General features: G+C 36.9%; 1 protein-coding gene across 1 annotated transcript; it reads left to right on the forward strand.

The window, feature by feature from the left end:
- The first annotated feature begins 8009 nt into the window (after positions 1–8009).
- LOC112037059 (uncharacterized) lies at positions 8010–10642 on the forward strand. Its single transcript, XM_024069874.2, has 5 exons — positions 8010–8135; positions 9198–9257; positions 9466–9549; positions 9664–9839; positions 10358–10642. Exons 1-5 carry the CDS (start codon positions 8114–8116, stop codon positions 10454–10456), a joined length of 441 nt encoding a protein of 146 aa, XP_023925642.1. The 5' UTR covers positions 8010–8113; the 3' UTR covers positions 10457–10642.
- The last annotated feature ends 1538 nt before the right edge of the window (positions 10643–12180 follow it).

The following is a 12180-nucleotide window of genomic DNA, read 5'->3' on the forward strand; positions in this document are numbered from 1 at the left end:
TCATTTGACCTAGCAAAACCTAATTTCAATTAACAATCAAATTATTAATACATCCTCTGTTTTCTTAGTAACCAAACAAAAGGGTTCCATGACCCCAACCCAAATCCCTAATCTTTTTCCTTAACCCAAACCAACAAAAATCACCAATCACAAACGAAACTTCAAAAAATTTAGGATCTTTTCAATAACCCTAAATCAAAATCAACAACATAAACAAACAAACACACACAAAGACGGCGATAGGGCGTGGCCAGTGTGGGTCGGCGATGGAGCGTGGGTCGATGATGGCTGATTGAACAGAAAGCTTCAGTGAGGATGATGGATGAACAGAGTTGGGCTTCGAAGATGGGTGAGGAGGATGATTAATCAAGTTGGGGATGATGAATTAGATCGGTAGTGAGGATGATGGATGAATGGAGCTGGGCTTTGAAGATGGGAAAGGAGGATGATAAATCGGGTCGGCGATAGTGCGTGAGCTTCGGTGCGATGGTGCGTGAGCTTTGGCAATGGTGCATGAGCTTTAGTGGCGACGGTGGTGAGGATGATAGATGAGGAGGATGATGGGTAAGGGTGATGGATGAATCGAAGTTGAGAGTTTGAGGAGGATAAGAGAGAGGTGAGAGTTCTGTTTTTGAGAAAGAGAGTGTGAAACGGTAGAGAAATAAAAGAAATAGAAAAAAGAGAGAAAGAAATATTATTTTAATGAGAGTGGGAATAAAAAATAATGTTTGAGTTTAGCATTAAGCTACAGTGCATAGTCATTTATAGCTGTGCACTGTAGCAAGAAACTAAAAAATTTTAGCTATGGTACCACCACTGTAGCCTGCTTTATAAGTATTGGTGATGCTAAAAATAGCAATATAGCTATTTAGCACCACTAATGTGGATGTTCTTAGGAAAGTTTTGACACTATTTTTATGGAAAATATAAAACGTTGCAAAAAATTTTTTTACTTAATCATTTTTTCATAAATTTATTCTAAAATAATTCTTAAATTAATACCCTTAGTGCATTTGTTAACATTTCTCTTATTTATATTAGCTTTGCCAACTTCTTGTTCTTAATTCTTTCCCACCTAAATAGAGCTCTTATTGGGCTTGGAACTCCTTTTTGTAACTGGGTCCATGAGAGCCCCTAGCCCTTTTGTTTACCTCCCTCTGCTAGCTTTGTCTCAATTCAATTTTGCTAATTTATATATATATATATATATATATGGGTTAGGTTCAAGTTACACTTGGTGTAACTGTCCATGACCCCTCACCAACTTAGTCATTGCCATTGCATCATGATCATCCTTAATTAGTTGGAACGCCCCATCCTCCTCATTATCCTTAGGGCTTCTATACCATAGCCTACTCACATGTGTATACCCAAACTCTCTACAGATGAACTTAATTTCTACCTTAGACCACTTGTCAGGATCACAATCATCTACTACCCCCACTTCACCCCTCAGGTACTTCTGAGGATTTTCATCAAAATATCTATCATGATGCACATACAAAGTAAAGAACTCGTCCATTCTGCATGCATGAGATATATAGTCAACATTATTTAAATAATCAACTACTCAGAAAACCAAACCAAACAATCAACATTATTTAATTAAACCACTAAAGGTCACATCTTAAAACTACATCTTAATGCAAACAGAGGGAACACATGGACCACCTTGCTCCCTTAATGCAAATAGTGATAAAGTCATAAACAACCAATTAAATAGTGGTCCCTACACATATTGAGTGTGTGAAAAAAGTTAGAGAGAGACATATATAATGTGCAAAAGATACAGAGAGAGACATAGTGATAGAGATAGATGCACACAGAGAGAGAGAGATAAAGTGGATAGAGCTACCTTTTCGAGCTTTAACCCACTACTACAATCTTGAAACTGCTGTAGATTTTGGATTGAAGCTCCAACTTACAACGTTTTCCCTCATTTTCTTCAATTCTCAGTGCTACAATCTTGAAATTGCTATAGAGAAATTGATTTTTCTAGGGATTTTGTTGTTTTAGAGGTATCTGTTCATGTCGTACTGGGTTTGATTTAGAGATTTCAGGGATCGGGCTGAGGAAGACGATGAGAGGATTGTAGGGTTTTCTGTGGAATTTGGAGATTTTAATGTATGATGACGAAGATAGTTGGAGAGCTGGGATCACGTGGGGTCACGTGGGAGGTTTGGAAGGGCTGGGAGTGCGGGAAGCTGATGTGGAAGCTAAGGTGTCCCTCACATGAGGGGCATGTGCATTTTAGGGTGGGTGGGCTTGCCACGTAGGTTTATATATTATTATTTTAATAGGTGGGCTTGACACGTGGATATTCGTCTACCACGTAGGAGGGTTCCGTCTGTTAGTTGACGAGAATGACGATTTTAAAAATGATTTTTAAATTTTAGGGATGAAATTTGCAAAGAAATCAATTTTGGGACCAAAATGGGAATTGACCCAAAATGTAGGGACGAAAAGTGCATTTTCGCCAAACTGCTTTTGGTGATTAGGGTTTTGGTCTTCTTGTTATTTTTGAGAGAGTGAAAATACTGTAGCTGCACTTTGTATTTTTCCCCTGATAATAGTGAAATCCCTGCAACTCCGTGGACGTAGGCAAATTACTAAACCAGGTAAATATCGTCTTGTGCATGTGATTGTTTTCTTTAACGTGTGTTTTTTTTTTCTCACAGGTTAGGAATTTTGATTGAATTCCTTACAACTGGTATCAAAGCCAGGTTTAGGTTTGAATGGGAGCAATGGAAGAGGAAGCAGGAAAGGTGTCTGGAATAGAAAAGTTCGATGGCACAGACTTCGCGTATTAGAGGATGCAGATTGAAGATTATCTTTATGGAAGGAAATTGCATCTGCCTCTTTTTGGGACTAAACTTGAGGCTATGAAGGCTGAGGAATGGGCTCTTCTTGATAGACAGGTATTGGGAGTTATTAGGTTAACTCTGTCTAGGTTTGTTGTACACAATGTTGTAAAGAAGAAAATCACAGCAGATCTGATGAAGGCTTTGTCTGGTATGTATGAAAAGTCGTCAGCAAACAACAAGGTGCATTTGATGAAAAAACTATTCAATCTGAAGATGGCAGAGAACGCATCAGTAGCACAACATCTGAATGAATTTAACACTATCACAAATCAATTGTCGTTTGTAGAAATTGATTTTAATGATGAAATCTATACACTGATTGTTTTGGCTTCTTTGCCAAATAGTTGGGAGGCAATGGGGTTGGCAGTAAGCAATTCTACAGGAAATGAAAAGTTGAAGTACAATGACATATGAGATTTAATGTTGGCTGAGGAGATTCATAGAAGAGATGTAGGTGAAACCTCAGGATCTGGTTTTGCCCTAAACCTTGAGATAAGAGGCAGAGGTAATGACAGAAATTCGAATTGAGGCAGATCAAAATTCAGAACTTTTAATCGGAACAGAAATTAATCTAGATCAGGCCAATAAGTACAATGCTGGAACTGTGGAAAAACATGCCACTTTAGGAGGCAATGCAAAAGCTCTAAGAAGAAGAATGAAGATGATTATGCTAATGTTGTAACAGAAAATGTACAGGATGCATTACTTCTCGCAATAGACAGTCCACTTGATGATTGGGTTTTTGACTCAAAAGCTTCATTTCATACCACTCCACACCAAGAAATCATACAGAGCTATGCTGTAGGTGATTTTGGTAAGGTGTATTTGGCTGATGGTTTAGCCTTGGATGTTGTGAGTATGGGAGACGTTCAGATATTGTTGCCCAATGGGTCTGTTTGGTTACTGGAGAAGGTTTGACATATTCCTGACCTGAGAAGGAATCTGATTTCTGTTGGACAACTTGATGATGAAGGGCATGCAATACAATTTATTAGTGGTACTTGGAAGGTTTCAAAGGGAGTTAGAGTATTGGCTCGTGAAAAGAAGACTAACACTTTATATATGACCTCAAGTCCAAGAGATACGGTTGTAGTTGCTGAAGCAAGTACTGATACAAGCTTATGGCACCGTAGACTTGGTCACATGAGAGAGAAAGAGATGAAGATACTGCTATCAAGAGGAAAACTACCAGAATTGAAATCTATTGATTTTGACATGTGTGAAAGCTGCATCTTAGGAAAGCAGAAAAATGTGAGCTTCTTGAAAACTGGCAAGACACTGAAGGCTGAAAAATTAAAGTTAGTACACACTGATTTATGGGGGCTTTCTCCGATTGCATCCCTTGGAAGTTCAAGGTATTACATCACCTTCATTGATGACTCAAGCAGAAAGGAATGAGTTTATTTTCTGAAAAATAAATCTGATGTATTTGAAACTTTTAAAAAGTGGAAGGCCATGGTTGAGACAGAAACAGGTTTGAAAGTAAAATGTTTGAGGTCAGATAATAGAATAGAGTACATAGATGAAGGGTTTAGTGAGTATTGTGCTGCACAAGGAATTAGGATGGAGAAGACCATTCTTGGGACACCATAACAGAATGGTATGGTTGAGCACATGAACAGAACTCTCAATGAGCGTGCTAGGAGTATGAGGTTGTATGTTGGACCACCAAAAACTTTCTAGGCAGATGCTGTTAGCACTGCAACTTACCTGATAAACCAAAGGCCATTAGTTTTCATGGAGTTCAGACTTCTTGAGAAGGTTTGGAGTGATAAAGAGGTAAAGTTTTCACATTTAAAATTTTTTTTGTTGTGTTTCTTATGTTCATATTGATTTTGATGTTCGTAGTAAACTTGATGCAAAGTCTAAAATATGTTTTTTCATTGGCTATGGTGATGAGAAATTTGGCCATAGGTTTTGGGATGAACAAAACATGAAAATCATCAGAAGTAGAAATGTGATATTTAATGAATAGATTATGTACAAGGACAGGTCAATTGTAGTGTCAAATGTTACAGAAATAGATCAAAAGAAATCTAAGTTTGTCAACTTAGATGGATTGACTGAAAGTACTGTCCAGAAAAGGGGATGAAGAAGATAAGGAGAATATAGATTCACAGGTAAATCAGAGTACACTTATAGCTGAAGTCCGTGGATCTTTCAAGAATATTAAACCTTCATAGCGTTATTCACCCGTTTTAAATTATTTCCTGTTGATTGATGGTGGTGAGCCAGAATGTTATGATGAAGCCTTGCAAGATGAAAATTCAAGCAAATGGGAGTTAACTATGAAGGAAGAGATGGATTCCTTGTTGGGGAATCAGACATGGGAACTGACTGAATTGTTAGAAGGAAAGAAGGTTTTGCACAACAAGTAGGTATACAAAATAAAGAATGAGCATGATGGTAGCAAACGTTACAAGGTCAGATTACTTGTAAAAGGGTTCCAACAGAAGGAGAGCATTGACTAACATAGATATTTTCTCCAATTATGAAGATGTCAACAATTAGACTGGTACTGGGAATGGTGGTTGTAAAAAACTTACATCTTGAGCAGTTAGGTGTGAAGACAACATTCCTTCATGGTGACTTAAAGGAAGACATTTACATGATTCAACTAAAATGGTTCATTGTTTAGGGACAAGAGAATCCAGTTTGAAAACTGAGAAAGAGCTTGTATGGCCTAAAACAAGCTCTAAGACAGTGGTACAAGAAATTTGACAGTTTTATGCATGAAATTGAGTTCAAGAGATGTGAAGCTGATCATTGTGGCTATGTTAAGTTTTTTGACAATTCTTATACCATTTTACTGTTGTATGTAGATGTTATGCTCATTGCATGGTCTAGCATTGAGGAGATTAATAATCTAAAGAAGGAATTCTCAAAACAGTTTGCAATGAAGAATTTGGGAGCTGTAAAGCAAATACTTGGTATGAGAATCATTAGAGACAAAACTAATGGTACATTGAAACTTTCACAGTCAAAATATGTGAAGAAAGTTTTCAGCAGGTTCAACATGAATGAAGCTAAACTAGTAAGCACACCCTTAGGAAAGTCATTTCAAACTGAGCAAAGAATAGTCACTGAAGATAGAAGATGAAAGGGACCATATGAGTAAGGTGCCCTATGCTTCAGCTATTAGTAGCTTGATGTATGCTATGTTGTGTACAAGGTCAGACATTGCACGTGCAGTGGGAGTTGTGAGCAGATATATGAGAGGCTTGGAAAACAGCATTGGGAGGCAGTCAAGTGGATTTTGAGATATCTGAAAGGTTCATCAGATACATGACTTTGCTTCACAGGTGCAAGTTTGAAACTGCAATGTTATGTAGATGCTGATTTTGCTGGTGATATTGATAGTAGAAAGAGTACTACTGCGTTTGTATTTACTTTGGATGGTATAACTATATCATGGGTTTCAAATCTACAAAAGATTGTTACTTTGTCTACTACAGAAGCTGAGCATGTTGCAACAACTAAAACTGGAAAGGAGATGATTTGACTACATGGCTTCTCAGATGAATTGGGCAAGAAGCAGGAGATGGGCATTCTACACAATGACAATCAAAGTGCAATTTTTCTTGTTAAAAATTCAGTTTTTCATTCAAAGTTGAAGTATATACAGACAAAATACCACTTTATCCGTTACCTTGTTGAAGATAAGCTGGTAATATTTGAGAAGATCTGTGGATCTAAGAACCCGGCAGACGTGTTGACTAAGGGTGTCACTATTGAGTAGTTAAAACTGTGTGCAGTTTTAGTTAATCTTCTAGCTTGAGGACAGGAAGATGAGTTTGCAGGGATGATGGATTTTTTGGAAGATAACAGCTGATGTTGGTGATTGAATTAGTCTCCAAGTGGGAGATTTGTTGGATTTTGTAGAGCCTAGTTATATTTGATCCAATTGACGACCTGACCCAACCAAAAATAATGTTACATGGTCTTTGAAGGGAGATTTTCTGAGGTTTAGTCCATAGAGTGGAGGTGTCGGCCCAAGCTAGAGTGCTCATGGATCTTGGAAAAAATTTTTGACCCGTTTTGTAGCTCATTGTGAATCCTGTGCTTGGATATAGAAACCGCTTTTGGTGATTAGGGTTTCGGTCTTATTGTTGTTTTTGAGAGAGTGAAAACACTATAACCATACTTTCTATTTTTTCCCTGATAATAGTGAAATTCCTATAACTCTATGGATGTTGGCAAATTACCGAATCACGTAAATATTGTCTTGTGCGTGTGATTGTTTTCTTTGGCGTGTGTTTTCTGTCTTTTTTTTTTTTTTTTTTTTATACACACACACACTAGTCTTATCACACACGCGCTTTGTGTGTGCGATAAAAGTTTTTTTGTGGGAAAAAAAATCTATATTTTATTTTATATATATAATTTTTATTTTGATAATATAACTTATAAGTAGATAAAGTGATGTAAAAGTCAATAGGAAAGCGACTCTATTTTTTAACAAAAAAATGAAGATCTCAAATAGGGAAAACTCCTTAAACAGTAGTGTGTGTATAAATATATATATATATATATTTATATGAGAAATGATATGTCCACAACATTTTCACAACATTTTTACAATAAATCTTAAGTGATAGATTGTTATTAGTTGTTACTGTTGAGGCAAAAAAGTAATCTTAATATTATATTCAAATTTGAACTAATGACAACTAACCACCTATGATTTTGTGTGAAAATATTATAAAAATATTGTGACAATAGCATCTCTCTCTCTCTCTATATATATATATATATGAGAGATACTACGTTCACAATATTTTTACAACAAATCACAGGTGATTAGTTGTTATTAATTCAAATTTAAACATAACACTAAGATTACTTTTTTACCCTAATAATAACAATCAATAACAATCTACTACTTAAAATTTATTGTAAAAATATTGTCGATATATTATTTCTCAAATAAAAAAATAGCTTAAACAAAATTTTAGGCCGAAGATTACCAAGTTTTCGATAGCGCATACGTCACATTGGGGGATCCATCACCGTAAAGCCACACGTGAAAGGACCACTCCAAAACCAATCACGTGATGCAACGTTGTAAACCTAACAGGAGCGTGACCCGACCCGACTGGGTCACCCATCCTTTCCCTTCCACTATAAATATTCCAACAAAATTTCCAGGGTTTTGTGATTCACAAGCGAGCCTCATTCTCTTTACGTCTCTCTCTCTGCTCGTTTCTAGAATCATCTTTTTCGATCAATCCGCCGCCTTATCGTAATCCATGGCTCGCCGCAGCTCCGGAGGTCAGTCTTCTCTTTCCTTTTCTTCAGATCTGTGTGTGTTTCTTTCGAAGCTGTTTTGATTCGTTTTGAGCTTTCTATTTCTCTGTTTCATTTCTAGGGTTTCAGTCACGGTCTTGTTTGGTAGCTGAGAAAATTAAGGGCAAGATAATAAAAATTGAAACTTTTTAGGTTCGTTTATGAAGTCAAAAGGCTTAGCTTGGGCATGAGTTAATTTTGTTTCAAACGTTGACTTACATATTTGGGATTTCTCCCCCTCTTTTCCCGGATATTGGGAATTTGAAATTTTGGGTTTGCTGAAGTGTGTTTAGCTCTGTTGATAAATGAAGGATTGTGGTTTTGATTGTGTGTTTTTATTGTTTCAGCGTAGTTTTTGCATTTCTGGAAATGAGTTTGTATTGAGGTTGAAGCTTGGGTTTTTAGTGTTTGGGGGCATTGATTTGGTGTCTAGATATATGGGCATGGGTCTGAATACGTTAATAATATGATAAATAGCTTATGAAACAATGTGGGTATGAGAGCATTTTGAGTGTCAGTGTTGAATTCGTCGTTTGATTGGGTGCTTTCTAGGTCGTGTTGATGTTATTCCATTATGTGAAATTCCATTCGAGTGAGTTAACCATAAAACCCTGACAAAGTGGTGATTTAAAACTGAAATTTGAATGGTTTAATGCCGTGTGCCTGTGTTGGCAGATCTGGGTTGAAACATAAGTCTTTTCAATTTGCTTTGCTTACCTGAAATTGGTTAAGGTTTGTGAAACTTGCTTTGCTATGTTGTTCTATGTTGCTGGTGGTGGTGGCTTTGCAGTATTTGGAGGCATGAATGTGCTTATGTATGTGGTATTACTTTGTTTGGGTTTTAATTTCTCTGCCTTAGTGTTTGCCAATGAGCTCTAGCTTAAATGATATCTCCTCTCCTTGTAAAAACAAGGTAGAGGGTAGGGTCACAGCAATAAGACCTATTGGATGCATTTGTAATTACCAAGTAACAAAAAAATCTTCAATGTCTTTATCTTTTATCTACTTTGATGGGTTAATGAGATCCTGTTTGATTTGTACCTGCAGGAAGATCTGCTCGTGCAGCCCCTCGTCCTGCAGCAATGAGAAACCCCCCTCCTAAGCCAGGTAATGTTTCTGTACACTATGTATGCAGTAACTAGGAGTCTTTTCTTTTGTGTGTCTTATTTGTGTTATTGTATTTATTATTATGTATGTGTATATCTTGTTCAAACATGGGAATAATATTTTGGTTTGACCACCTTAAGTTGGTTGCTTGTATATGGTTTCTTCCTTGTCTAATTGTCTTGGGTTCTAATATTTTTTTTTGATGCAGTTAGCCATGCTCCTCCTCCAGCTCCTGTTCAGGCCAGCAGTGGTGGATCCATGCTAGGAGGCATTGGTTCAACCATAGCTCAAGGTATGTGAAGGAAGACTGTAATCTATCTTGGGATGTGGATTATTTCATTATGGTCATGATTCATTTAACTTAAAAATATTGGAAATAGGCCAAATCATTTCTCTGTTATTGCAGGTATGGCCTTTGGTACTGGAAGTGCAGTGGCTCACAGGGCTGTGGATGCAGTGATGGGTCCTCGTACTATTCAACATGAAACTGTGGCCTCTGAGGCTGCTGGTGCCCCAGCTCCCACTGCAAACAGTCTTGGCGGCTCTGATGCATGCAACATTCACTCCAGGGCATTCCAGGATGTATGAATTATACTCTATCATTTGCTTACTAATGTTATCTGCTGGTATCTTTATAGATAGATTAAAGTTATTCCTTAATATCTTTCTCACATGATTAGACCTGAAATGTGTGGGACCCTCCCCCAACAGAGATAGATGTTATATATCCCATCAACACCAAATACCACCTTCTGCTGAACAAGACTTAAAAGTACCCGTATATAGTATTTTTAGGTTTTTTACACTTCAATTCATGCATTACTTCTGACTTGACTAAGAACATTTTCTGCGTACTGGGTTGTGACCTATCATCTAAGTAAAATTTTCTTAAAATGGCAGTCGATTGTATGATATTGAGAATTCCAGAAGTGAAGCTAATTTCTGAACTTGATATCAGTTTTACCTTCTGTACTTTCTTTTTGTACCTCACTATGGTTTTCAAATCATTTTTTGATATCTATTTGGATTTGGATAATAACTTTCTGAAGTGGAAAAATGAATTTGTTAGTAATGATTTGCTTGCTTTTGTTTTCTTGTAGTGCTTGAACAGCTATGGCAATGACATCAGCAAATGTCAGTTCTACATGGATTTGCTGTCTGAGTGCAGGAAGAACTCTGGTTCTATGTTGAATGCCTAAACACTTTCCTGGCTTTGCCTTCCATTGGAAACTTTGCACCTATTGTCGTAATTTTATGTTTGTGATGATGGTGATATGGTATTCCATTTTGGGTTAAAGATTTCTGTTAATAATATTTGTTGAGAGAGACAAATAGTGCGTTCAGCACTTCTCTTATTGTTATTTGAACTAGGAACTTTTGCAGTATCTTATTCTGCCTTACTAGTTGTATGCTCTTATTCTGTGTTGTTGGTGAATGGTGCTACCATTGTGTGGTAGAGGAACAATACTCTTCCTTTTTGGGAAACAGAGAAACAACTCTTTAGAAAGCTAAAGGTTGAGGCAGAACTTAATAATTGGTGTCTATGGCAAATCTGAGGGAATTTTAGTAATGCTGTAATTGCTTCGTATGCGGCATGGTTGTGCGTCATGGTTGTGGGGCTTGAGTTTTATTTTCTTAATAAGTCTTTTGTGTTTGGGCCTTGGTTGGATTCAAATTAGATTTGGTTTTTATATTAAACAACAAACTCTTGGAACGTTTAACCTCTTTGTACTAGGTTCAAAACCTGAATTTACAGATTCTCTTAAATTGTATACAATGGTATAATTCCCAAAATCAGATGTAGGTAAAATATTTTTTGAAAGCTACGAAATGGTGGTATTTTAAGCTTTTATATCGTATTTGTATTCAAACTTCTAGCTTTTATCAACTCCCTATCTGCAATGGTAACATAATCCTAAGAGAGTCTATGAATGGAACGAAGTTAACAATTGCTTTGGCTTTTTGATTGTTGACATTCTTATATTTCAATATTTGCAAATATTCTTCTTTATTTTACTGCATGTTTTGCTAGTGTAACCAACTCTCTCTCATTCACCAAATAATAATGATAAAAATCAACGAGCTCCTCATGTAAGTGATAGGGGAGAGTGAAGTCATAGTTCAAGCTAACTTGTTATGTGTGTAAAATTACCCATAAAAAAGAAAAGCCTAATAATAACAACTCTTTTCTCCCTGTCCCCTCTCCTTGAAAAATGAGATTGTTTGTTGCATGCAATGAGCATGCTCTTCTCTCTCACTGCTCCTTTTCAAAAGAGAATAAGACCCGAGATGCATGAGCAACTAGGATAATTGAAGTGATGTTTGTACTCTTTGGTGGTTATGTTCAAGTTTGCAATTGGAGTATTAGTGTATCATTGAGATGTTGGAGACTTGCTTGATTAAGTTACATGATCAGTTCCTTAATGGAAGCACAAATGGGGAATAGACCATCTTACGCATGGTGATGCACCATCTCAGTTAAGGAGGTCCTTCATATGGACAAATGACACAAGAGGGTGAGTGGGAGATGGAATGAAAATACGCATGTGGTAAGTCTTGTGGCTACCACACGAAAGCAACTAGAGAAAGCTGTCCAACCCGATAAGCCAACAATCCATGTTCACTGATCTAGAAACGAAATGCCGAAACATAGACTAGTTATGCAGCTGTTCCAGCCTGTCGAAAGCAATCCTTAGTATTCCACCCATCTCACTCTAGTTGTAGGCTAAAATGGTTTGGAACTCTAGTTGTAGGCTAAAATGGTTTGGATGGCATCAAAGAATGTAAAATAAGACTTTTTAGAGGGTGTTTGGATCGGTGAAAACTGAGTTACATAACTCAGTTTTCATTACCAAAACTCAAAAAATGTGAGGCTCACTAAAGAAATGCATGTTTGGACAAATTCTTGAGTTATGTTCTCATA

Source organism: Quercus suber, unplaced genomic scaffold (genome assembly GCF_002906115.3).
Source record: "Quercus suber isolate HL8 unplaced genomic scaffold, Cork oak 2.0 scaffold_41, whole genome shotgun sequence".
Classification (NCBI taxonomy): domain Eukaryota; kingdom Viridiplantae; phylum Streptophyta; class Magnoliopsida; order Fagales; family Fagaceae; genus Quercus; species Quercus suber.

Coding starts and splice junctions, on each gene's coding strand:
- LOC112037059 (XM_024069874.2), top strand. CDS start 8,114: ATGGCTCGCCGCAGCTCCGGAG. Junction 8,136..9,197: donor GGCTCGCCGCAGCTCCGGAG/GTCAGTCTTCTC, acceptor TTGTACCTGCAG/GAAGATCTGCTCGTGCAGCC. Junction 9,840..10,357: donor ACTCCAGGGCATTCCAGGAT/GTATGAATTATA, acceptor GTTTTCTTGTAG/TGCTTGAACAGCTATGGCAA.